The sequence below is a fragment of the Dipodomys ordii genome, unplaced genomic scaffold (genome assembly GCF_000151885.1).
Source record: "Dipodomys ordii isolate 6190 unplaced genomic scaffold, Dord_2.0 Scaffold26, whole genome shotgun sequence".
Classification (NCBI taxonomy): Eukaryota; Metazoa; Chordata; class Mammalia; order Rodentia; family Heteromyidae; genus Dipodomys; species Dipodomys ordii.
Genome location: NW_012267242.1, coordinates 11,122,935 through 11,150,913, shown reverse-complemented (window position 1 = coordinate 11,150,913; position 27,979 = coordinate 11,122,935). Strand labels below are relative to the sequence as shown.

Sequence of the window (27,979 nt, the reverse complement as noted above, 5' to 3'; positions counted from 1 at the left end):
ACTTCCGGCTTTTTTCTTATGTGGTGCTGAGGAATCGAACCCAGGGCCTCATGCATGCAAGGCAAGTGCTCTACCACTGAGCCACCTTCCCAGCCCTGTCCATGCAATTCTTATCTCCAATTATCCACCAAAAAGCTGTAAGTGGAGATGTGGTTCAAGTAGGAGAGCACCAACCTTGAGGAACAAAGCTAAGGGGCATTATCCAGACCCTGAATTCAAGCCCCGGTAATGGTATAATAAAATAAAGCCAACCAGTAAGTGCCAATTCTGGCTTCTGAGTCCTAGGCATTCACTCTTCCAGACACCATACTACCTCTAGTCATTGAGTTTGCTCTTCACCTACTCCACAGTCACCTGTGACAGGTTCACAACAAATTCGCTACTCCTGTACATGAGCCGTCTTTCTTTTTTTTTTTTTTTGTCAGTCATGGGGCTTGAACTCCAGGCCTGGGCACTGTCCCTCAGCTCTTCAGCTCAAGGCTAGCACTCTACCACTGGAGCCACAACGCCACTTCCGGCTTTTTCTGTTTATGTGGTGCTGAGGAATCGAACCCAGGGACTCATGCATGCAAGGCAAACGCTCTACCACTGAGCCACCTTCCCAGCCTCCCTTCTTTGATTCTTATCCCAGCTTTCAACTTCCTTTATTCTCTCTCCCATCTTGTTCTATCTAGGATACAGGACTAGTTCTATTTAACTAATTTTACACAGTAAACACAGAAATGTTTAGATTTACAGTAAGGAAGGGAAATGAACTTGAGGGCAGCTATGAGGCCCACAGTAATACCCAATTAGTCCCCTCACCTGGGGCTAGGGATGGTTAGAGTTGGTTCTTAAGTTTCACTGGTGATGGAATCAAGGGTTGTGGTAGCAGAGTTGTCAGAGAAAGCTCTTTAATTATGTTTGCAGAGAGGCAGGAAGTTCTCTGTGGGGAGGGTAGTTGATGTGAGTCATAAGCTTCACTATGAGTCTTGGCTCCATCTTCTGGTATGTTAGACATCCTGAAATACAAAGAGAAAGAGACAAGACTGTGAGCGAGAAAAGTTAGTGTATATACAATTGAAAGTAGCAAGAATTTTTAAAATAGCATTCAGAAGGGTCATAATGGCAGGCCAAACTTTTCTTGTGGTCTGTACCAAAAGGGGCTGGGGAATGTTACACTGTAGACAATAAAATGATAGGTGCTCAATAATTATTACGTGAAGCTTTACAGACTACAGACACTGATGCTAATCATTCCACTGGCCCTCTTTTATCCAGACTGTAGAGATGGCAGAATAAATAAGTAGCTACCCTTGGATGGCAGCTCCCTTTACTCACCCCCTGGAACATTTACTGCTTACTGTATACAATGTCTGAGTTGGATGATGGAGTGATGTCAATCAGCTACTACATCATCCCCTCTGTATACTGTGTTGCAGTGGCGGAAGGAAGCAATGCCAAGAGGTATTCATGCCACCTCTTATAACAAGTCAGCCAATTAAACCCAATGGCTTTAATTAATGGCTTATTATTCTTCTACAACTTTTGACCAGTATATGCCTTGACCTCAGAGAATTTCAACCATTAGTCTTCCTGCAAGTTTTCTTCTTGCTCATTCCACTTCACCCCTTCCAGAAAACATTATACCTACTATGTGATGTTTGACTCTCTAGTTCCTAGAACTGTCAACTCTTATGCTCTATTTCCTTCCCTCCTTTTCTTTCTTCCTTTCTGCCAGTCTTGGGGCTTGAACTCAGGGCCTAGGCACTGTACTGCTATTTTCCCCCCCTCAAAGCTAGTGCTCTACTCCACAGCTCCACAACTTTTTGCTTTTAATTGCAAATAAAAGTCTCATGGGCTTTCCTGCTCAAGCTGGCTTTGAACTATGACCCTCAGGTTTCAGCCTCCTAAATAGCTAGGATTAGGGGTGTGAGCCACTGGCTTAAGCTCCCTGCTAAACAGAGAAATGATCCTGAAAGTCATGCCTGGTCTATCTGGGTTGTTTTTGTTATGCCTTGTTGCTTCTCTGGAACCAGATTAGTCATAATGTATCACATTTGGCAATGTGGCTTCCTTTTCCTCTTGAGAGTAGCAACTCAGATTCTTGCTGCCAAAGAGGACTTTAATATATAGAGTGAAGAGGTGTTTCCAATAAAAAGCCAAGAACAAAAAGGTGTCTTCCAACTTTTTTCTACCAGATCAAAGAAAGGTATGAAGGAAAACCACCAAAAGATTCACAGAAGTTCAGGACAGAGGGATCCTCAGTAAAGGCTGTCCTACAAGCATAAGCCAAATTTTAGTAACTTCTCAGCTTTACTTCATTCTTAGCAGAGATATTCCAAGTTAGTTTATAAAGGCTTAAAAAGTTTGGTTAAAGAACTTTTTTTTTTTTGAGACAAGTTTTGGCTTGGAACTCAAGATCCTTCTGTCTCAGCCTCTTAAGTACTGGGCTACAGTACCCGGTGAGTCTTTGTAGTTTTAAAATATTTGTTAAGGGGGCTGGGAAGGTGGCTCAGTGGTAGAGCACTTGCCTTGCATGCATGTGGCCCTGGGTTCGATTCCACAGCACCACATAAGCAAAAAGAAAAAAGCCAGAAGTGGCGCTGTGGCTCAAGTGGTAGAGCGCTAGCATTGAGCTGAAGAGCTGAGGGACAGCGCCCAGGCCCAGAGTTCAGGCCCCACGACCAGACCCAAAAAATAAAAAAAAAATATTTGTTAAGAATACTTTTTTTTTGTTGAAGATAAATTTTCTACTTAATGGAATCAGCACATACCCCCAAACCTATATTAACTCTTAGAAGCAAATACCATTTTTCTGTACCAAAATGATATTAAGAAACTAATGCGTGAGGTACAATATAAAAAGATTCATGCTTTTATTATCTTTTTTGTGTGTAGTGCTGTACATAATACCTAGGGTGTAGGCAAATGTTTTACCAATGAACTATACCTCTAGCAAGTGCTTTTCAGGCCCAAAGTAGTGGTCACTTGCTAAAGGCACAGGGGAGAGTATAGAAGTTGGGCTTCATAGTGTTAGTGGAAGGTGTTGGATGGGACCCAGCTTTTAATTAACTTCTACAGTGCTCAGCAATGGCTGACTACTCCAGCTGTAATCTAGAGGGGGATACTGGATGCTGATAATCTCTTTTCAACTGAAATGCCACATGCACCCAACCAAATGTAGGAAGTTGGAAATCCTCTCATTACCATAATCAGCAAAGGATTAAAAAACAAGCGGGTGGGGTTGGGAAGGTGGCTCAGTGGTGGAGTGCTTGCCTTGCATGCATGAGGCCCTGCGTTTGACTACTCAGCACCACATAAGCAGAAAAGGCTGGAAGTGGCGCTGTGGCTCAAGTAGTAAGAGCACTAACCTTAAGCTGAAGAGCTGAGGGACAGCGCCCAGGCCCAGAGTTAAGGCCCCAAAACAGACCAAAAAACAAAACAAAACCACAAAGGGATACAATGGGGATAAAGAAGTAAATTTGCTGGAACCTTTAATTTGCTACAAACCTGAACAGGTACAGGGTAGACTGGTTTAGCCAACACCCTTTTGAGTAAAAACAGGTAGTCTCTATTTGTTTCTGTTGGTCCTGCAGGGCTCACTAACCTCTCCACCCACTTTTTACTTTCAACTTTTGACTGCTGCCTAGGTGAGAACAAAGGAAAGACCCAATCATCTTTAAAAAAAAAAAACAACCCAACAACAAAAAAAGGGTTCGCATGAGGTTCAGTGGTAGAGCAAACTCAATTCCTAGCACCCCCTCTCCCAATCATAGAATGTGTCTGAATACATCCCAGCCTTATATCCCCTTCTTAAACTTGCAGTTAAGCAAAGCTGTTTGCATGAGAGGTAATTTGGATATCTGGTTTTATGTTCCACTTGTTTCTTCCTATAATGCACATGTGCTTCTACATGGGAGAACAGGTTATTTACTTAAGAGCTCTCTCTTACGTGGTGGCCTTTAGTAGCTTTTTCTATGCAGCCTTCATGACTTACTACTCAGCAATTGTGAACAGCCACTGACCAGACTTGTCTATAGTTACTCATAAGAATTAGAAATGCCCCAATACCCCAAACTCATTCTCATAGTGTTACTAGGTCTACACACAGGAGGAGCTAATTCATACCAGTTAGACATTAGCTTAAACAATTTAGGAGGAGGAAGTTAGCCATTTTCAATAACACATCCACAAAGGCCAAACAGGAAGTCTGAAGCTGTTGCTTCCTTAGTAGCAATAGGAACCAGGTGACAAAACTAAAGTCCCAAGGGACAAGGGTGAGCCAGATTCCAAAGGCAGCCAGTTCCTCCGTGCGCCCTCACCTGCTGGGTGTGTCCCTAGGCTGCTGCTATTTCTAAAGTGTCCTGTGACACACATATTCACGTAATCAAGAATGCTATTTTGAGCCTTCTACCCTGCCAGTGACCTGGCCTGGGCTATGTTTTGAATATCTTTTAACCCTTAATGCCAACATTCCATATATTAAGCTTCACTGGATTATGAAAAAAGGGAGCCAGGCACTGGTGGCTCATGACTTTAATCTTAGTCATTCAGGATGCTGAGATCTGAGTATCATGGTTCAAAGCCAGCCTGGGCAGCCAAGTCCATGAGACTCATGTCCAATTAACCACCAGAAAGCCATTAAGTGTAGCTGTGGTTCAACTGGTAGAATGCCTACCTTGAGCAAAAGCTAAGGTAGAATACCCAGGCCTCAATTTCAAGTCCCAGTATTGGTGCGCACGCGCAGGCACACACATGCACACATACACACACACTCACACACAATGCGGTGAGAAAGAAGGGCAAAGTGTCACTCCTGATTGCCAAAGTGCAGTGAGAAGGTTAAATGTGGGGGTAGGACCCTTACCACACCACACCCTTCTTCTTCAATCCTATGTTTTAAAAATACTACTTGGCTCACAATTGTACAACTTTTGGAAGACACAGAAATAATTATTCATACAATATATCCCACTTCATTACCAACCACTCCCTGAGCATCTTGGTCTCAACCCCACCCACTACACAATTATACAAAAGATCAAACAAAACCCACAAGTCCTGAAGATCTGGCTCAGATGGCCTTCAATGCCATTAAAAGTCAAAGGGGCAGCTGGATAAGATCAAGGTCAGAGGTGAAAGTCAACCACACAACAAAGAAAACTATACTTTATTAATCTGGAAAACAAAACATTGAGGACAAAGAGTTTTTTTAAAAAAAGGAATGGCAAGAAGTAAGTGCAAGCGGTCATGAGGAAGGGATGAGTGCTCTATGACATCTTTCTGTGTGCCCGATAATTGCTCAGTACACACTATTCTCACTTCCCTTCCCCACATACCCTTACACCAAAAGCCAATACAATTGCATCTCCAGAGACATATCCGGGCTTTTCAGCACTCTGTAGTTGATTTCACTCTCAGCCCTGGGCAGTCATGTTGGATCTTCGTTGGAGAAATTTTAGACTTTCCAACCACAGGTCTGAACCACAAAGCAGCAGTTTCCACTCCTGGAGAGCTGTCTCATATTTGATTCGGTAGAGCAGCCAGGGGCCCTTGGTCAAAGCCCCAACCTCAAAGAAAAATGTCAAACCTTTAGAACTAGTTATTTTATTAAATGATATTAATACACATTTCAAAAGGATCTCGTTGTTGCCTCTAAAGCATGTAGTTGTTTTTGTTTTCCAAACTAAACACGTGAGAAATATCAATCCAACTTATCTAATTTATTAACAGGCACTCCACCAATTTTTTTTAAAAAAAGGGAGGAAGCAGTAATTTACAGCAGCTTCAAAAATTGTAACAGCTGAAGCTTAATTCTGCATGAACAGGTAACTTCAGGACTGATAGTGATTATTCTGCAATTGTGGAAATATATCATATTCACAAGGTCTAGACAGAGAAAGGTTTGCTGTACTATGTATCACATTATATTCCTGGTGATAGGAGGATGAGTCCTATTCTGTTCATTTTACCCTCTCTAATTAAACCAACTTATGATTTACCTGGACTCTAGGGAGAACATAAGGGAGAAAGCTCTCTCTTACTTAATCGAAGAGAAATCTCTTACAAAATACTTCAGGGACCTTATTTCTGATACCGTATCACTAAATTTTAAGCAGTACTAGTATCTTCACTAGAATTCTTTGTCTGTGATTTTATAGTGAGCACCAAGGACCTTAGGCAACTTCACATATGCTTTCATATGGAATCAAGTCCTTGCTAAGACACGCTATATTAATACATTCTTTAAAAAATATGTTTATTTTTTTTAAGTTGGATGAAATACAAAAGTCAGAGCATGGTCACAGAGTTTAAATCACAGACACAGAAAGAATAAAACCCTTTTGTTTCATGTTTTATGAATACCAGAATTCTTTTTGTTTCACTATATCACATATATACATTGTCGTCTTCTTTTACTGTTGTAGACAGACTTCCTTAATAGCCAGCAGTCTCATACAAATCCTCACTTCCATCCTGAAACAAATGTACTGAGGATCTTGTGGTAAAACCGAATTATCACACACACAAAACAAACACACACACCTCTTAAAAGTCCATCTTTGACCTGTACAGTGTCTTCCTTTCATGTATCAGCCATCACACTTTTGAGGACAATTACCCTGTCCCAACATCCAGGAAGCTACTTTCCTGATATCCCCACATTTTCTGATAAAATCAAACGGTCAGTGAGCCTTTTCAAGTAAACACTACATTTAGCTTAAACAAGAGCAGCAGAAAGAATTCACATTCTTTTATTCTAGAATGAAAATCATCCCACTTAATTTCTACAAAAAAAAGTCAACTTTGCAAGTAAAATAGAATACCCTACTCCCACCCCCACTTTCTCTTATGCTTTTTTTGTTTTGTTTTTGCTATACAAATGTCTTAATACTCAATATAACTCTACTTCTTTTGCTTTGCTATACTATATACCCCATCCCACACACAAGGTCATGATATCATGCATTTTTGTGGGGAGAGCTACAGACAGGGCAGAGGCTTGAGAGGGTTAAAGTTAAGAACAGCTGGCTTAAGACCAGATAGGCATTAAGGAGATGAATGATCTGCCACATCCTAACCACAGAACACAAGGTGAACTAAAATAAATAACATGAAATACATAACACAAACTCCCAAGCTATAATGCACACCTGGTTTAGGCTGCTCCTTCTTTTAAAAGCAGATTTGAGATAAAGAATGGTCTTCTACTACATTGCTCACTTTCTTCCATCTTTTATTTCACAGAGAAATCCAAAAATTCCTGTAGTACCCTATGGGTTAGTTCTATACTAACTTCAGAGAGAATACATGAATCTTGCTAGGATTCATTTAAAAACTGTTAGTACTGTTTTATTCATCTAGCTGGAGATTATCAGTGTATATCTTGGTGTAAAATACTAAATTAAAAAATTGTAATAAGCAGTATTTGCCTTTTAGTGTCCCTACATACAAAGATATAAACGCTCAAAGTACAGTGATTGTCTCTTTTCCCAAGTACTGGTTGTAGAATACAAACAAATCTTTTAAGTCAGGGAGAAGGAAACACTTCTCATGTAAAATGACTAAGGGCACAAATGTTCTTTACTTCTTATTGGGGGGAGGGAGGTGGAGACTTAGCTAAGCTTGAGCCTTGAAATATATCAAGCTGCTAGCTGCAGAGGGGTGTCAATTTGGACTTATCAAGTCCTTCTATTTCTCTGTGAAAACTGTAGAGTAATGCCCACCTGTTTCTAAGACACACTTGAAGAGGTATAATACAAAGATACTACCAAATCGCCTTTGAAATACCAAGAACAAGGGTGAATTGAGGACTGGGGAAAAGGGGAAAAGGAATACAAAGACAAAATATTTTCCTTTCTCTAACAGGTAAAGTTTACTGAAAACCACCGCTGAGCATCACATTAGGGAGACCAATGGTAAAATTAAGGTCTACTTATTGTTTAAAAATGCAGGGATATTTCAATTGCACCTTTGTGTCAACTGTCAATCATGGGAACTTTGTAGGCAAACAGAAATGGTAACTGAGTAAGAAAAAGAAAGAGAAGCAGTAGGCAAGGGCTTATAGAAGATGTGTGGGAACTACTGGAACATTTGCTAATCTTTCTTTTACAAAGATCAGATCACATCACATGAAAAAAACAAAAACAAAACACGGTTCCTTTCTTAGCTTTTTATACTGTAGTCACACTTTCAACTTTGAAATTCTATTCAGCTTCCTGAATTCCATTCAACGGACAAAAGGAAAACTTTCCACTTGAACAGTGAGGTTTAGAGTACCTCAAAGTAACATGACGGCCTGATAGCACTTTAAAGGAAGAAGTGATTAAAAAATTAATTTTTTAGCAGGGCAAAGAACTCAATTTCAGTACCTTTAAAAACAAAACAAAACTGGACAGGCCCAAGGTCTCCCATATTTCCTTCCTCAAAAGTATCAGCTCTTGGCTATCAGCAGGACAGCAAGTACAAGAAAGGAAGGGGACAGGAACCCTGGAGTACTAAACGGGTCAAGCCCAAAGTAACACCCCAACATTGCACGTCATCACCTGTACTGAGGGAAGTTTTATTTCAATGTAGTAATATTCGATGGGACAGAACTTAGTTTTCCTCTCCACTCCCCAGAACCCTGGCCAAATGCAGTGGCTTTGGTTGTGTTTATTTCTTCTTTTTAAAAATACAAACAACTTGGGGAAGGAAGGTAGTAAGTGGAGTGGGAGAGAGGATAGATGGAATAGTAAAATATGTGTAGCTTTTTAATTTGGAAAAGAGGCCCTTCATTTAAAAAAAAAAGTAAATCAAGGGAGGGAAAACAAATAAAAACAACAATTAACCAAACTCCTACTTCCAATGCTCTCTGAACTGTTCAAATTGTCTTTCCCATGGTTCCAAATCAGTACCTGGGAGGGAAGAATGGGCGTTTTGGTGCAAAGAACGGAGGGCCCCTAGCAAAAGGTGGCCTGGGTCTTTTTAAACTGTGGAATGGGTCTCTGCCAAGAAAAGGTTCCCGGGGCCTAAAATCTGGCCTGGGACTCCGTAAAATCATACCACTCCGGCTGATGGTGTCTCTGTGTGAGGGACCCAGGAGGGGGCCACTGCTGCTGGTGCCGAGTCCCCCACCTCCTCCTCCATGGGCTGGACCCAGGTGCTCCAGAGAATGGGAGGGCAGGCTCAGGCTCTCGCGTACACGGCTAAGGCCAGGGCCGTTGAGGTCCCGTTGGGTGGGGCCCACATGGTCCCTGGGTCCTGTGAGCACCCCAAAATGCTCAGCCAGGGCCCCTTGAAGGAGAGAACTATGGTCCTTGGGAAACACTGCCACAGCCCCTGCCACTCCGTGTTCTGCCAGTGGTGGGGTTGGGAAGGGAATAACCCCGGAGTGGTCAACCGGGGGCGGAGGGGGTGGAGTAGCAAAGGGGACAGCGCTGCCGCCACTGCTATGTTCCCCAGGGGGTGGAGGGGGTGGGGTTGGGAAAGAAACTCCGCTGTGCTCGCCAGGAGGCGGCGGTGGGGCCGCGTGAGCCAGGGCCGCCTCTTTTGTGAAGGGGTTCGAAAGATCCACAGAGGGCAGATGAGTGGGCGCATCTCGAGAGAAGATACCACCATGATCCTTAGACGGGGCGGGCGGGGCAGGTGACGGCCCCACTGGCTCTCTCTGGAAGGGTGCCCCATGTTCCAGGGGGGATGGGGGGAGATGATGCTCAAATGTTGAGTTGAAACTGTTGGAACGAAAGCTGCCGACACTCTCCTGAAATTGGGGTGCCCGTTCCTTGTATGGTGTTGTTTTAAAACCAGTGAGGCCTCCGCTGCCCCCACCCCCAAGGGATGCCAGCTCAGAGGCACTTGAGGGACCATTGTCAAAAGAGCTGCCTGATGTGCTCAGATCAAACCAACCCACCCTTGAAGCCTCACGCCCATGTCCTCTATTTCCCTTCCCAGGAACTCGGATGGACTCTACCGTCTGTATTGGCTCCCCTGACATCCTCCTATTGGCTGCATTATGGTAACCCAGAGTTTCTATAGGGGCCCCCTTTTCTTCTGTGCTATCAGGCAAGTCTAAGCAGGAGGAGGAGACACGGGTTTCTATGCGATAGTGCTCTTCTTGTTGCTGCTCAGTGGCTGTCAAACTGGGTTGGGTGAGGTTGGACAGGCTGACACCATCACTGGAAGTGCCCTTGTTGGGGGTCTGGCCAAAATGCTTATCATCGGAGGGCTTGCGCGAGGCATTTTTAAGCATATTCTTAAACTCAATCGTCGAGGTGGTAGAAATGGTGGAGGCCAGGACTTTCTCCATGCCTGATGCGGGTGGGTGGCCCGTGGGAGCTGCAAGGGTACTCTGCGGAGAGAAAAGGGAACGATGTGGAACTGGGTGAGGAGAGTCTGGGTACTGCTTCTGTGGCAAAGTGAGATGCCCAGTGGTAGACTGAGACAAGCTATTGTGGTTGGAGTCAGGGGTGAAAAATGAATCATTCTTACTCGGCGATGGTGACCGGTCAGACCCAGGTTCATTCCCTCTTATGTTGAAGGCACCAAATAGACCAGGGGAAGATGAGAGACGGTCACAGTTCTCACTAGAGTCCAGGAGAGCTCTCACAGATGGAGGGAAGGCAGACTTTACCCCAAATTCTTGAGCCCTGTGGCTGTAACTGGACAGGATTGGCTGGTACTCGGTGGCATCAGCAAGCTTGCTTGACTTCAGGATCGATTTGGCTGGTTTCTTCTCTAGGTTCATCATAGCAGAAGGTGGAGGCCCTGAATACTCAAAATCTCGATAATCCTCATCTTCTTGGAAAGAAGTATCTGGAAAGAACTTTTCCTGGGAAGAGTCCATCAGGGAAGATGGTCTCTCCATTCCATCAGAAGACTGCTTATAGGGAGACTCGCTGCCCAGGCCAAAGGGTCGATATGTAGACGAAGAATTGGAGAGCTCCCGGGAGTAGCTTTCCTCTCTCCCAGGGGGTGGTGACCTTGTACTGCTCGGTGTTGAGGAACCAGGGCTAATGATCTTAGAAAGCAAGGACATAGTATCTACACTGCTGGACGTGGGCTTGTCCATCATCTCATCCTGGGTAGGTGTTCCACTCCGCTCATCCCTTACCGGGGTTCCATCGATGTTGTCCATTGAGGTGCTAGTAGGGCCACGCTGCATGTCTGATGGATGACTCTCTGTTGAGGCACTGGACCCCAAACTGCTCAGGATTGGGATGTTTAGGTTTAAGCCACTGAAACCAGGATTACCTTTTAAGAAGTTGTGGATCTTCATTTCCAGGCTTGGGGAGGTGGACTCTGACTCTAGCTTTGGCTTGGAAACCTCTGAAGATTGGCATATGGCAACTTCAGTAGGTGGGGCAGCAGGGCTACTGTTATGGGTACCTGTAAACCCTAGAGAATTAGCAGGTAGTTTAAAAGTAGTGCTTGGGAGCCCTGGGTTGTGCCCAATTGATGCCTTATTGGCAGAAGTTGAAGAGACTTCAGAAGTTGATGAATTAGGAGAATAGCTGAAGCTTTTGGGAATAAATGACTGGGCATTGGAGGGCAGATTTCTTCCCTTTATGGTAGACACTGTTGTGTTGGCTGGGGAGGATGAAATGTTCTGGGATGCAGCTTCGGTAGCTGGAACTGGATTCCCAGTAACACTCTGAAGTAAAGATGACAGGCCTGTAGAAACAAAGATTAGAGGACTTAAAGAAAACAACCCTCTACTGTATAATAAAAACAATGTCAGTTTTTTAGATATTATCTTTTCATTCTGGTGGGAACCAGATAAGACTTCAAAATATGAAGCGAAAGGGAATTCACATCAAGCAAGCAATGCCAAAATGTCACAGAAATGGGTCCTATTTATCAATCTAAGATAGCAAATCATTGAAATGTTTCCACTACAGTCCAGAACAAGGCCAACAATAAAAGGCAACAGGAAGGGGAGGATTTTAATGTCAGAATCATTCACAGATTAAATAAAGCTGTGTAGGAGGAGAATGGAAGCAAAATTATTCTTAAAACAACACTTTAAGCCAGTATTTCTTTTTTCTTTCATTTCTCAAAGTACAGGGATGTGAACTCAGGGTTTCTTGCTTGTTAGACAGGTGCCACTGAGCCATGCTTCCAGCTTTAAGCCAGTATTTTATTTTTCATTATTTTATTTTTTGTTGCTAGTCCTGGGGCTTGAACTCTGGGCCTAAGTCTGAGCTTTTATGCTCAAGGCTAGCACTCTACCACTTGAGCCTTAGCTCCATTTCTAGCTTTTGGTGCCTGGATCCTACTCAGATTTTTTTTTTGTGGTTGGTCATGGGGCTTGAACTTGGGGCCTGGGTGCTGTCCCTGAGCTCTTCTGCTCAAGGCTAGCTACTACTCTGAGCTTAGTGCCACTTCTGGTTTTCTGGTGATTATTTGGAGAAGAGTCTCATGGACTTTATGGGCTGGCTTTGAACTGTGATTTTCAGATCTTCCTACCTAGGTAAAACTATCTTTCACCACTAACAAGCTGTAGAAAAATCTTATCAAATAGAGCTGTGGATGACATAATAAGAACAAAATTCTAAGAGATTTGTTTTACAGATTTTGAGTAAATATATTTCTTTTTTTTTTTTGTCGGTCGTGGGACTTGAACTCTGGGCCTGGGCGCTGTCCCTCAGCTCTTCAGCTCAAGGCGAGCACTCTACCACTTGAGCTACAGCGCCACTTCCAGTTTTCTGGTAGTTTTTTTTATTGGAGATAGGAGTCTCACGGTCTCTCCTGCCCGGGCTGGCTTTGAACCTCGATCCTCAGATCTCAGCCTCCTGAGTAGCTAGGATTACAGGCGTGAGCCACCAGCGCCCGGCTGAGTAAATATATTTCTTTACATTGCTAGATATAATTCTCTTAAAAGTTAAGGAGAAATCTACTTCCTGTTAGCAAACAACCATATTACTATCCCACAAAGGTTATGTTCTAGAGTTCTCATTTTGTCAGAATACATTTAGTTCTATTCAGATTTTGCCTAATGAGTTCATATCATGCTATGATACTGTTGTAGTAATCTGAAAAGGGTTTTTTTTTTTTTTTTTTTGGTTTTGTGTGTGGAGGGGTCGGTACCTGTACTAAGGCTTGAACTCTGGGGCCATGTATTCTAACAGGACTTTCGCAAGTCTAGCCCTCTATCACTTGAGCTATATCTTCACTTCTAGCTTTTTGCTGACTAATGGGCGATAGGAATCTCTCCGACCTGCCTGGCTGCCTTTGATTCTCAGATCTCAGCTTCCTGAGTAGCTATGATGATAGGCTTTGTCTACTGGAGCACAGCAGACTCTTCCTCCTTCCTCTTTGTGCTGGTACTAGGGCTTGAACAAAAGCCTCCCACTCGACTTTCTTGGGCAAGGCTAGAGATTTACCACTTGAACCACACCTCTACTTTTTTTTTTTTTTTGCCAGACCTGGGGCTTGAACTCAGGGCCTGGGTGCTGTGCTTGAGCCTCTTTGTGCTAAAGGATGGTGCTGTACCACTTAGGCCAGTGTCACTTCTGACTTTTTTTTTGAGGAGTTTATTAGGGCTAAGAGTCTCACATACTTCATGCTTGGGCTGGGCTTAGAACCCACTGAGTAGCTAGGATATATGCATGAGCCACTGGACCCAGACCAATACAACTGTACCTCTATTTGCTAACTAACTGAAGAGTCTCACAAATTTGTCTACCTGAGCTGGCTTTGAATTGCAATCTTCAGATTTTAAATTTCTTGAGTAGTGGAATAAGCTACTGGTGTCAGGGTGAAAAGCCTCTCTTTAAGAATTGTATCTACAGGAAAAGCTTAAACACAAAACGAGTTGAAGATTTTTTTGACTTTGGAATGATAGTAAAAGAGGAACTGTATTGATAAAGATGCACTGTACTTAAGAAACTGATTTGTTGCATTGAAACCCCTTTGTACAACTGCTTAAAGATAATTTTTAAAAAAATTAAAAAGAACTAAAAGAATCAGAACTAGATGTGTGGCTCAAGTGGTACAGCACCTGCCAAGCAAATTCAAACCCCAGACTGAGGAAAGAAAAGGGGGATAAGAGTGAGGAGGACGTGGAAAAAAAATCCCCCCCTCAGTCGTGGGGCTTGAATTCAGGGCCTGGCCACTGTCCCTGAGCTTATGTGCTCAAGACTAGCGCTCTAGCACTTATGCCACAATACCACTTCTGGTCTTTTCTGTTTATGTGGTACTGAGGAACAGGGCTTCATGCATGCTAGGCAAGCAGTCTACCACTAAGCCACATTCCCAGCCCTGGCTGTTAATTTCTTAAATGAACTGGTCCTAGAACTAGTAGTACTAGATATGCTGTAGTATGTCCTTGGTTTTTCCTTTTAGTTTTTCTAGACAGAGTCTTGCTATGTAGCCCAGGCTGTTCTCAAACTCAAGATTCTCTTGACTCAGACTCTTAAGTATTGAGGTTACTGTATCATCAATTCTTTGGTATCCCAAAATGGAAACTGGATTATCACTTAATATTTAGTTCTGTATAATAAAGTTCATCTATATCTTTTAAGATAAAATAAACAGGGGCTAGGAAGGTGGCTCAGTGGTAGAGTGCTTGCCTTGCATACATGAGGCCCTGGGTTCGATTCCTCAGTACCACATAAGCAAAAAAAAAAAGCCGGAAGTGGCACTGTGGCTCAAGTGGTAGAGCGCTAGCCTTGAGCTGAAAAGCTGAGGGACAGCGCCCAGGTCCAGAGCTCAGGCCTCACGACCGGACCAAAGAAATAAAAAAGCATATGAAGCTCAACATTTACTAACCTATACTAAAACCTGGAATTAATGTAGTCCCTAGAGATGTCATGGAGTAGGTGAATGAATACTGGGCACTAATCCTAATTGGATAAATACATATGTGACTTTAATCAGGTCATATTGCCCCTTAAATGAAAGGGATGGTATCAGACTAGAGCGTATTTAAAGTCTCTTTCAGTGCTGACATTGTATAAATGCTAGATCATAAATGATAAATATAAATAAGGTAATAATGGACTAATGGTATACATTTCTTGGCTTTGGATTCCTAGAACTGGAATTCAGTATTATGCCAGAGACGTAGCATTCAAAATTCAAGTCCCTCTGGCACATGCCAGTTTACCTTGTAGTGCAGGGGCTGACTGAGTCTGGGTTTTGGAAAGAGCAGATAGAATACTCTCTGGGGTGATCTCCACCTTCGAGAGGATATTTGCCAGAGGGTTGTGAGAAGTTGTTGTGGCAGGTGCAGGTGGTTTCAGGCCACTGGTGATGTTGCTGGGACTGGTGGGAGTTCCTGGAGAAGGTCTCGATGCAGGACTGACCCCTGGTGGCAGAAAGATGAACTCAAGAAAATGCAATTCAAACTGCACTTTTAATTTGACACTTGTCTAATCCGCCAATGATCCACACAAGATTCCTTATTATAACATATACAAAGAAAAAAAATCTGAAGATTAAATTTAAGATTTGCTCCTTTTACTTGGAACATCCTTAAAACAAACAAGTATTCGGCTATTTTCATAAATACCTACTAGTTTTCAGAGCCCAAATAAAAATAAACTAGGGAAATATACTTAACATTTTTTTTTTCTTTTTTTTTTTTCGGTCAGTCGTGGGGCCTGAACTCTGGGCCTGGGAGCTGTCCCTCAGCTCTTTAGCTCAAGCCTATCTCTCTACCATTTGAGCCACAGCACCACTTCCAATTTTCTGGTGGTTTATTGGAGATAGAGTCTCATGGACTTTTCTGCCCAGGCTGGCTTTGAACCGTGATCCTCAGCTTCCTGAGTAGCTAGGATTACAGGTGTGAGCCACCAGCACCTGGCTTAACATTGTTTTGTGTGTGTGCCAGTATTGAGGCTTTTACTTAGGGAAGGCCTTGGCACTGTCTCTTTCTGCTTTTTCATTCAAGGCTGGCATTCTACCACTTAAACCACAGCTCCACTTCTGGGTTTGATGGTTATCTGGAGTTAAGAGTCTTACAGACTTTTCCTGCCAAGGCTGGCTTCAAACCTTGATCCTCAAATCTTAGCCTCCTGAGTAGCGAGGATTACAGGAGTGAGCCATCAATACTGGGTCTTTTTCCTCTATCAGATATTTCAGAATCCTGCCTCAGAGCCCTGCTGGTGCCCAGTAAAGACAGATGGCACTGGGCACTCATGGCTAATGCCTGTACTCAGGAGGCTAAGATCTGAGGATCACGGTTCAAAGCCAGCCCAGGCAGCAAAGTCAGTCCGTGAGACTCTTATTTCCAGTAAACCACCAGGAATCTAGAAGTGGCACTGTGGCTCAAGTGGTAGAGCGCTAGCCTTGGGCTGAAGAGCTGAGAGACAGTGCCCAGGCCCAGAGGTCAAGCCCATTACCGATCAAAAAAAAAAAAACAAAAACAAAAAAATCCCCCCAACAAATGGCTAAGTGATCAGAATCACTTCAACTGCAGAACTCTTGCATGTGCTAGGTTAGTAATTTGCTTCTGAAATGGCCTTTATTTTTTTGTTGGTCGTGGGGCTTGAACTCTGGGCCTGGGCGCTGTCCCTCAGCTCTTCAGCTCAAGGCTAGCGCTCTACCACTTGAGCTACAGCGCCACTTCCAGTTTTCTGGTGGTTTATTGGAGATAAGAGTCTCATGGTCTCTCCTGCCTGGGCTGGCTTTGAACCGCGATCCTCAGATCTCAGCCTCCTGAGTATCTCAGCCTCCTGAGTAGCTAGGATTACAAGCGTGAGCCACCAGCGCCCAGCTGAAATAGCCTTTAAAACAAGATTTATATAAGCAACCTCTATGTTTACATTTTAAAATATTGGGTAGATTATTAACATAGTAAAAAAGGTATATAAAGATAACAAAAATATTTGATTTGTTAAAAATGATAAAACTACGAGCAAAGATTTTACAAGAAATAAAATGAAAAAAAGTTAACATTTTTAATCCAAAAAATGTCTTAAAACAACTTCAAAAGGTTTGAATAGGACATCAATTAAAATGAAACTGAGAATATGAGGAACAATGGAAACATCCATACATTAGGCCCATTAATTAGTACATTCTTAGATACCAATTTAGTTATAACATTTTATAAAACCCAAATCTTAAAAATCTACATACTCCCTCCCCCCTTTATTGGGTGACATTCCTGGGAGCTTGAACTTGGGCTAGGTACTGTCCTTGAGCTCTTATGCTCAAGGTTAGTTCTCTACCACCCTGGCTCTGTTTCTGGCTTTTTGGTAGTTAACTAGAGTTAATTGGAGAACCACAATTGTGAGATCTCAGCCTCTGGAGTAGCTAGGATTGTAGCTGTAAGCCACTGTTACCAGGACTACATGACCATCTTTGAGTGTCTCTATCTTTTAGGAATATATCTAAGTATTTATGATTTGATTAAATGATTGTGATTTCCTTTCAAAAGAATCCAGACTGGGTAAAGAATAGATGAACTAAGATTTGGTGTGGTTAGCACATTGTAATAAGTGGCGAGTACATGAGAGTGACATACTCGTGTGTATTTTGTCTTTTTTTTTTTTGAGGGGGGGTCATTTGTGGGGCTTGAACTCTGGGCCTGGGTGTTGTCTCTGAGCTCTTCAGCTCAAGGCAAGCACTCTACCACTTGAGCCACAGCGCCACTTCCAGTTTTCTGGTGAGTCTCACGAACTTTCCTGCCCAGGCTGGCTTTGAACCCTGATCCTCAGATGTCAGCCTCCTGAGTAGCTAGGATTACAGGTGTGAGCCACAGGTGCCCAGTTTTGTATTTTCTTTTTTTGTGCTGGTACTGGGTCTTGATCTTGGGGACTGGACACTGTTCCTGAGCTTTTGTGTTCAAGCTAGCACTCTACTGCTTAAGCCACAATGCTACTTCCAGCTTTTTGGTAAGAGTCTCATGGACCTTCCTGCCTGGGCTGGCTTTGTACCACAATCCTCAGATCTTAGCTTCCTGAGTAGGCTTACAGGTGTGAGCCACCCATGTCCAGCTACTCTTGTGTATTTTCATTTACAGTTTTAATAAAACCAACCAAAAACTTTCCCAAAATATGTATCTACTGATCAATTCTTTAGTTTCTTTTAGAGGCAAGGTCTCATTATGTAGTCCATACTGGCCTTGAACTCAATCCTTCTGCCACAGTCTTCTGAGTGGATTACAGACCCATACTACCAAACCTGGCCCTACTCATCAACTCATCTAGGAAGACTTCATAACATTTTATCATCCAGATTGTTTATTATAGTATGCCTTTTTAACAGTGGAAAGATAAAAACATACACGTCTAATAATAAAAGATAAATTATCAAACACTAGATAGCTATTAAAATGTATTTAATATTCAATGACATAAAATGTTCCTATGTACTTCACTTTTAGGTAGCTATTTTTAAGACAATATAGACAATATGTTTCTATTATTAAAGAAAAATTATTACAAAGATTTAATCCTCAAACACTTACATAGATATAATTTTATGGGTAAATATAAGTGGCTTCCTTTAGCATAGAATTGTAGGCATATGTTTATTTTCTAAAGTATTTGGTTTTATTGTATTTTTAACAAAAAATTTCAATATTTACCACCAACAAAAAAACAAATAATGGCAAAAAAAAAAAAAAAAGATGGCCATCAGTTTTTGTATCTTCTTCACTGGGTTACTTACCAGTATTTTTCATGACTGATGTCAGGCTGCTAAGGATGGAACTGATCTTTGCCAGATCCACATTAGCCAGGTTTGGCAAAGCCAAAGCTGGGGAAGAGGGCAGAAGAGTAGTATTCACAGGCTTTGCAAGAGGTGGAGTTGCTGTCATGGTCACAGGAACAGGGGCACACGAAGAGGCCTTTGAGGTACTTTCTGTTGGCTTTGTAGGTACAGAAGTAGAGACTGACTTCTCCATAGGTTTTTCCTTCCTGTCCTCCACTGTTTCAATCAACAAGAGACAATATTATATTCACTCTTTTCTAGACTTTACTTCTAACATTAAGTAATATGTCCTAATATTTTCTGACCAGAGAATAAAAAAACCACTATATATATAGTTTGTTTTGTTTTTGTTTTTTTGGTGCTGGTCCTGGGGCTTCATCTCAGGGCCTGGGCACTGTCTGTGAGCCTTTTTTGCTCAAGGCTAATGCTCTACACTTGAGCCAAAGCTCTACTTTTGTCTTTGTTTTTGGTGATTAAAGAGTCACATGGACTTTCCTGCCCTGGCTCTGTTTGAACCGTAACCCTAGTCTCCTGAGTAACATGAGCTCTTTTTACTTTTTTTTTTTTGTTTGTTTGTTTTTTGGTCCAGTTGTGGGGCCTGAACTCTGGGCCTGGGCGCTGTCCCTCAGCTCTTCAGCTCAAGGCTAGCGCTCTACCACTTGAGCCACAGCACCACTTCTGGCTTTTTTCTTTTTGCTTATGTGGTGCTGAGGAATCGAACCCAGGTCCTCATGCATGCAAGGCAAGCGCTCTACCACTAAGCCACCTTCCCAGCCCTCTTTTTACTTTTTAGTCACATTCTTTACAATTTATGATCATTTACACCATCGATATGTGCTTTAAAAAAATTTCCCAATCACTTTACGTCTTGTTAATGATTTTTTTTTTTTAAGTTGTAAAGCTTTAACTCAGGGCCTGGGTACTCTCCCTGAGCTCTTTTAGTTCAAGGCTAGCACTCTACCACTCTGAGTCACAGTTCTGCGTCTGGTTTTTCAGTGGTTAATTGTAGGTAAGAGTCTCATGGAGACTTTTCTGCCCAGGTTGGCTCCAAATCACAATTCTCAGATCTCAGTCTTCTAAGTAGCTAGGATTACAGGCATGAGCCACCAGCGTCTACCTTTAATGACCCTTTACATACTTCTAGTATTAGTGGATTTGTTTATTTTTTGTTGGTCATGGGGCTTGGACTCAGGGCCTGGGTGCTGTCCTTCAGCTCTTCAGCTCAAGGCTGTCACTTGAGCCACAGGGCCACTTCTGGTTTTCTGGTGGTTAATTGGAGATAAGAGTCTCAAAGACTTTCTTGCCCCTGCAGGCTTTGATCTGTGATCCTCAGATCTCAGCCTTCTAAGTAGGATTACAGGCGTGAGCCATCAGCGCCCAGTTTAATTTAAAATTTTAAAAGAATTTTCTGGAACAGGGCTGGGAAGGTGGCTTAGTGGTAGAGTGCTTGCCTTGCATGCATTACGCCCTGGGTTCGATTCCTCAGCACCACATAAGCAGAAAAAGCCAGAAGTGGCGATGTGGCTGAAGTGGTGAAGTGCTAACCTTGAGCTAAAAAGCTGAGGGACAGCTCCCAGGCCAAGTTCAAGCCCCATGATCGACAAAAAAAATTCCAACTTTTTCTGAGTAATTTATTAGAGGTTAAGAATCTCACAGACTTTTCTGCTCAGCTAGCTTTGAACTGCAAACCTCAGATCTCTGCCTACCATAAGTAGCTAGGATTAGAAGATAAGCCATGGTGCCCAACTCCTTTTGGGGAGTTTTAAGTTGATGTACTAATTATATATATATATATATATATATATTAAACTCTGTGTCTATATATGGTTGATTAATTGCTAGAATATAGAAATTAATATAGAATTTGAAATATTTAGAATGCTTATAGAAATTAGAAAAACAGAATATTAATAACATAGAAATAAGCTATCTATTAAGCACATAAGGACATACCAATGATTTTTGACCCATCATCTTCCACATCTGAGAGCTCCATGTCTTCCACATCACGATTATCAGTCACAGGTTCCGGGGTGGCAGATTTCTCACTCTCCATGGTTGGTGACTGTGATTCTTCACCTCCCATTCCCTGAAATGGAGACTCAGAACCAGTTGGAGAGGGAGCATCCATGCTTGGAGAAGGGACTGGTGATTCTTCAGGATCAGGAAGAGTTGACTTCAATTGATCTAACTTCTTCTTTAAATTGTTTACTCGATTAGCAAATGTTTTATATGCCTAAAAGAGAAAAAGATATCTTATTTCTCTGGCATAAGAGCCAAGTGAGGATGATACATTAAGCAATGTTCTGCTTTTTTTTTTTTGTCGATCGTGGGGCTTGAACTCTGGGTCTGGGCACTGTCCCTGAGGTCTTCAGCTCAAGGTGAGTGCTCTGCCACTTGAACCACAGCACCACTTCCATTAATTGGAGATAATGAGTCTCATGGACTTTCCTGCCTGGGTTGGCTTTGAACCATGATCCTCAGATCTCAGACCCCTGAGTAGCTAGGATTATAGGTGTGAGCCATAAGCACCTGGCTTGGGGATTTTTGTTGTTGTTGTTTTTTGATCATCAGTGTGGTCTGAACTCTGGGTCTAGGCACTGTCCCTCAGCTCTTCAGCTCAAGGCTAGCACTCTACCACTTGAGCCACAGCGCTACTTCTGGCTTTTTTTCTGCTTATGTGGTGTTGAAGAAACAAACCCAGGGCCTCATGCATGGAAGGCAAGCACTCTATCACTGAGCCACTTTCCCAGGCCCTTGGGTTTTTTTTTTTTTTTGGTCTGGTCATGGTCCTGAACTCTGGGCCTGGGCGCTGTCCCTCAGCTCTTCAGCTCAAGGCTAGCGCTCTACCACTTGAGCCACAGCGCCACCTCTGGCTTTTTTCTTTTTTGCTTATGTGGTGCTGAGGAATCGAACCCAGGGCCTCATGCATGCAAGGCAAGCCCTCTACCACTGAGCCACCTTCCCAGCCCCCCTTGGGTTTTTTTTTTTTTGGGTCCGGTCATGGGGCCTGAACTCTGGGCTTGGGCGGTGTCCCTAAGCTCTTCAGCTTAAGACTGGCGCTCTACCACTTGAGCCACAGCACCACTTCCAGCTTTTTTCTTCTTGCTTATGTGGTGCTGAGGAATCGAACCCAGGGCCTCGAGCATGCAAGGCAAGCGCTCTACCACTGAGCCACCTTTCCAGCCCCCCCCCCCGGGTTTTTTTAAAACTGTATTTTTTTTCTTTTTTCTTTTTTGGTACTGGGATTGAACCTAGGACATTGTACTTGCTAGAAAAGTGCTTTGCCACTGAACTAAATCCCAGTTATTAACATCATTAGCACAAAAGAAGAAAATACAATTATCTGTCAAGCACAGTTATTATGCCTCCTAAATGAATATCATCATGTACACAATTGTCTGAGTCAGAAATCTAAAAGTTATCATTCATCTCTCATTCCTGTCTATCCATACAATCAACTATACTTACTAACAGTCTCAAATATGATAGTTACTCTTATAAGCACTAGAAATAAAGCAGTGAATAAAAAGTTACCTATATTGATAATTTTTTATTAAAGTCTATATTCAGATTTTCTTGATTTTTACCTAATGTCTCTTTCATGATTCAGGTTCACACTAATGATACCACATTACAATTAGTACAATTAGTAGTTATACTTTTCTTTTTTTTTTGGGGGGGGTCCAGTCGTGGGGCCTGAACTCTGGGCCTGGGCACTTCCCTCAGCTCTTCAGCTCAAGGCTAGCACTCTACCACTTGAGCTACAGTGCCACTTCCAGTTTTCTGGTGGTTTATTGGAGATAGGAGTCTCATGGTCTCTCCTGCCCGGGTTGGCTTTGAACCGAGATCCTCAGATCTCAGCCTCCTGAGTAGCTAGGATTACAGGTGTGAGCCACCTGCACCCGGGCTGGCTGGGATTTATCAGTTTGGGGAGATATGATTTAAGTGCTATAGTCAACACATTGAATTGGAGGTACTTAACACAATGACCTGCATTTGATCACTTTTCAAGATTAGCATCAAAACTGAATATCAGTATTTTATATGATTAAATTCTATTAACCTCCGATTATCTTAACTGTCACTATCTTAAGTCTGTGGGCTATTTTTCTTTTCCTTTCCCATTTTACTGTCAGTCATGGGCCTGGGTGTCGTCCTGAGCTCTTTCACTTTTGAGCCACTGCTCCACTTCTGGTTTTCTGCTGGTTAATTTGGGAGATAAGAGTCTCCCTGGTAATCCTAGCTATTCAGGAGGCTGAGACCTGAGGATCGTGGTTCAAAGCCAGTCTGGGCAGTAAAGTCCATGAGACTCTTATCTCCAATAAACCACTCAGAAAACTGGAAGTGGTGCTGTTGGCTCAAGTGGTAGGGTGCTAGCCTTGAGCAGAATTGCTCAGGGATAGCGCCCAGGCCCAGAGTTCAAGTCCCATGAGAAACAAAAAAAGAAAAAAGAAAAAGGAAAAAAAAAAGAGTCTCTTGGACTTTCCTGCCTGTGCTGGGTTTAAGTTGACATCCTCAGATCTCAGCCTCCTGAGTAGTTAGGATTACAGGGATAAACCAACAGTGAGTGCCTCACTCCAAAGGATCAATGCTCCTATCAAGAACCAATAGAAATTCTAATATTGTACATCAATGGTAAAATATTTGCCTAGAAGGCAATAAGATAGATCCCTAGCACCTATCGTATGCACGTGGACCATATATACATCTAGACACCATACGATCTTTCACATACGATGTTCAGCATTCAAAAAAAATTAGCAAGTTAATAGGTCCAAATAATTAAAAAGGAAAAAAAATACATTCACAATACACTGACAACAAATAAAGCTAATATTGAAATTATCTGACAAAACCCAAATAGCTATAGTTAATATGTTCACAGCCTAGGAAAACCTTTTCCCCTTCTTTCTTCAATTATTAAATCCCAAACCCATCAGTTGGAGCTGAAAGGAAGTCTGCACAGGTGAGAGGCATTTCAAGGGATTTCAGAGAAAGCTCACAGAGGTGGTTGACAGGGATAGAAGTCTGATCAAGATTTTGTTAAAGTGTTAGAACATTCAGAATCACAAGTAAGGGAGAAAACTAGAAACAAAGTTTGTTTTGCTGGACTGAAATAACACTGTGACCTCATTGTTTGAAACATGTATGTACACACAAGTATATATATATATATATATATGTATAGATAGATAGATATATCTATATATAGATATAGACACACATATATATACACATAAATGTGTACAGAGGTTAAATATGTATATATAGACACATATTTTCTGGCTTTCTAAATGGTACCACCTAGCTGCAGTGATATCTAATGAGGACATTTATTGCTTAGATCTTGGTTTCTAAACATTGTTTCAGCAAAATGTACTATGTCATTTAGAGAAATAACTGATTCCAGGGCTAGGTAAAGAGGTGAGTCTGGAACATCTTGTTCTGAAAGTGAGGAAGTGCTTAAAAATGATGGGGAGGGCTGGGAATACGAATTAGTGGTGAAGTGCTTGCCTAGCATGCATAAAGCCCTGGGCTTGATTCCTCAGTACCACATACACAGAAAAAGTCAGAAGTGGTGCTGTGGCTCAAGTGGTAGAATGCTAGCCTTGAGCAAAAGAAGCCAGGGACAGTGCCCAGGCCCAGAGTTTAAGCCCCAGGACTGGTTTAAAAAAAAAAAAAATGATGGGGACCTGGACAGGAAAGTCTATAAGCCTCTTATCTCCAGTTAGCCACCAAAAAAACTTAAGTAGAGCTGTGCCTCAAGTGGGACAGTACCCAGACTGTGAGTTCAAGTCCAAAAGCTAGCTCAGAGAGACAGAGAGAGAGAGGGAGGGAGGGAGGGAGGGAGACAGGAAAGTAGGTAGGTATTGTGATATATATGCCTGTAAGCCCAACATTTGGAAGGCTGAGGCAGTAGAGTTTTGAGGCCAGTCTGGGCTGTACAGCAAGATCATCTAACGAAAGATAGGGTCAGGTCAAAAGAGCACAAAAAGGGATTTGAAAAGAAGGTCCATTGGACAAAATTTGGTCAATTTGAGCATCAAAATACTTGTCATAATGAATCCTGGCAGAAGGTAGAAGCAGGAAAATGGAGAGTTCAAGGCTAGCCTGGGCAAAGGTAATAGTCAGACCTTGTCTCAAAAATAAATGAAGAAGCCAGGCTGTAATCATAATTCCTCAAGAGGATGAGATCTAAAGATTGAGGTTCAAAGCCAGCCCAGGCAGCAAAGTCCATGAGACTCTTATCTCAAATAAACTACTCATAAAAAGCCAAAAGTGCTGTAGCTCAAGTGGTAGAGCGCTCGCCTTGAGCTGAAGAGCTGAGGGACAGCACCGAGGCCCAGAGTTCAAGCCCCACGACCGACAAAAAAAAAAAAAAAAGCTGGGCGCTGGTGGCTCACACCTGTAATCCTAGCTACTCAGGAGGCTGAGATCTGAGGATCGCGGTTCAAAGCCAGCCCGGGCAGGAGAGACTGTGAGACTCCTATCTCCAATAAACCACCAGAAAACCGGAAATGGCACTGTAGCTCAAGTGGTAGAGTGCTCGCCTTGAGCTGAAGAGCTGAGGGACAGCACCCAGGCCCAGAGTTCAAGCCCCACGACCGACAAAAAAAAAAAAAAGCCAAAAGTGGCACAGTGGCGCAAGTAGCAAACACTAGCCTTGAGCAAAAGAGGCTCAGGGACAGTGCCCAGACCCAGAATTCAAGCTTCAGGAACCTTACCCCCTTCCTTGCCCCCCCTCCAAAAATGAAGAGAGAAGGGGAGGTATTAAGTGGGAATAGGGATGAGGAAGAAGAAATAAAGATTCCAGAAAATGGCCTAGCATAAACAAGAGTCAGGGTTCAATCTCTAGTACCACAAACAACCCCAAACCATTAATTTATATGGATATATATGAGCAAACAAATTCTGATGAGAAACAGGATATTTATGCAGTTTCCAAATATCCCAAGAAACATAATAATTACATCGCTAGTTTTCTCAGTCTGTGATAATAAACTACTATAACATACAAGGCTTAAAACAATAAAAATTTATCAAGATATATTTTATTAATAAATTTTAACCTTTTTTTTTTTTTTTTGGCCAGGTACTAGTGGCTCATGCCTGGATCCTAGCTACTCAGGAGCTGAGATCTAAGGATGGCAATTCAAAGCCAGTTCAGGCAGGGAAGTCTATTAGACTCTTACCTCCAATTAGCCACCAGAAAACCAGAAGTGGTGCTGTGGCTCAAGTGGTAGAGCCCTCGCTTTGAGGTGAAGAGCTCAGGGACAGGGCTTAGGCCCAAAGTTAAGTCCCACGACCAACCAAATAAATAAACTACTTTCTTAAATGGCAACTCCTTTGTACAACTACCTAAAGACAATTAAAAACCAACATCAACAAAAACTTACTGTCTCAAGTTAAATGGTACAATCAGTTGAGGTACCCAACAGATGAATAAATAAAGATGTGAGATGTGTACACACACACACACACACACACACACACTTACACAGAATACAATCACAGGAAAAATGAAGTGGCGCTGTGGCTCAAGTGGTAGAGCGCTCACTTTGATGTCAAGAGCTCAGGGACAGCGCCTAGGCCCAGAGTTCAAGCCCCACAACTGACAAAAACAAACAAACACATTTTTAGCCAAGCGTCAGTGGCTCATGCCTGTAATCCTAGCTACTCAGGAGGCTGAGATCTGAGGAGTGAGGTTCAAAGCCAGCCTGGGCAAGAAAGACCGTGAGACTCCTATCTCCAATAAACCACTAGAAAACTGGAAGCTCAAGTGGTAGAGTGCTCGCCTTGAGCTGAAGAGCTCAGGAACGGCTCCCAGGCCGAGAGTTCAAGCCCCACAACCAACAAAGAAAAAAAAAAAAAAAGAATCATGTTATCTGCAGGAAAATAAAACTGAAGGACATAATCTTGAGTGAGATAAACCAAGCTCAAAAAGTCAAGTATCAGCTGGCTGCTGGTGGCTCATGCCTGTAATCCTAGCTACTCAGGAAACTGAGATCTAAGGATCATGACTTGAAGCCCACTGGAGCAGGAAAGTCTGTGAGACTTTTTTTTTTCTTTTTGGGTCCAGTCGTGGGGCCTGAACTCTGGGCCTGGGCGCTGTCCCTCAGCTCTTCAGCTCAAGGCTAGTACTCTACCACTTGAGCACAGCGCCACTTCCAGCTTTTTTTTTCTTTTTGCTTATGTGGTGCTGAGGAATCGAACCCAGAGCCTCATGCATGCAAGGCAAGCGCTCTACCTCTGAGCCACCTTCCCAGCCCCTCTGTGAGAGTCTAAGTAACCACCAGAAAACAGGAAGTAAAACGCTCAAAGTGGTAAAGGACTAGCCTTGAGCAATAGATGCTCAGGGATAGTGCCCAGGCCCTGAGTTCAAGTCCCAAGACTGACCAGAAACAAACACACACACACACGCACAAAAACCCAAAAGCCAAATATTGTATGTTTTTGCTCATATGTGGAAGTCTGACACAAGGCATACATATTCGCAGACAGAAACACACATACACAGAGAATGAATTTAGCAATGGGACTTATGGGACTAAATAGGAGGAAAAGGGGAAGTGAGAAGGGAAAAAGATAGAGGGTGAATAATTCTAAAACGTATTAGTAAAAAGCCAGGTTCCAGTGGCTCATGCCTGTAATCCTAGCTACTCAGGAGGCTGAGATTTGAAGACCGCAGTTCAAAGCCAGACCAGAAGCCATGAAGACTCTTACCTTCAATAAGCTACTCAAAAGCCGGGGGGAGGGGGGGAAACCTCAGGGACAGAACCCAGATCCCATGTTCAACCCCAGGACTAGCACAAAAACAAAATGAATCAACAACAACAACAAAGCTGTTAACAGAAAATAGGCTCTGTTGGCAGGTGGGTAGTATTGGTAGGGTTTTAGGCCAATGAGGAGAGTGAATGAGGACAAATATGATTGAAGTAGTTTGCTTGCATATATAGGAAACAGAACAATGAAAGCTGTTAAAATAGTTTTAGGAAAGGAGGAGGAGGTGGATGAAACTGAGGACCATGTTTCAAAGCCAGTCTAGGAATACAAATCTGTGAAATTCTTATCTTCCATTAACCAGTGAAAAGTTGGAACTGGAGGCATGGTTTAAGTGACAGAGCACTGGTTTTGAGTGAAAAAGTCAAATGAAAGTACATGGTTCTAAGTTCAAGCTCCACTGTTGGCGCATGAGCATGAGCTCAGATGCACTCTCACATATGTATATAACAAAAACAAAACAAAGAAAAGCTTATTATCTCGTAAGTTTGGAGGGTAGAAGTTCAAATATCAAGATTCTAGCCACAAATGGTAGAGTGCTAGCCTTGAGCTGAAGAGCTGAGGGACAGCG

The 27,979-nt window shown here is 42.6% G+C and overlaps 1 protein-coding gene across 3 annotated transcripts in view; it reads right to left on the bottom strand.

Moving 5' to 3' along the window:
* Window positions 1-5,133: 5,133 nt before the first annotated feature.
* Window positions 5,134-27,979, bottom strand: part of Rprd2 (regulation of nuclear pre-mRNA domain containing 2) — a 69,917-nt gene continuing 47,071 nt past the window's right edge. For 2 of the 3 annotated variants that reach the window (XM_013015263.1, XM_013015264.1), the window contains 4 exons: window positions 20,578-20,860; window positions 18,583-18,840; window positions 15,071-15,271; window positions 5,134-11,634 (listed from right to left, as the gene is read on the bottom strand). In XM_013015263.1, the coding sequence (XP_012870717.1) occupies window positions 8,873-11,634; window positions 15,071-15,271; window positions 18,583-18,840; window positions 20,578-20,860 (3,504 nt within the window). In that variant the 3' untranslated portion in view covers window positions 5,134-8,872. The remainder of the gene's footprint in view (window positions 11,635-15,070; window positions 15,272-18,582; window positions 18,841-20,577; window positions 20,861-27,979) is intronic. The other variant, XM_013015265.1, reaches the window with a different exon arrangement.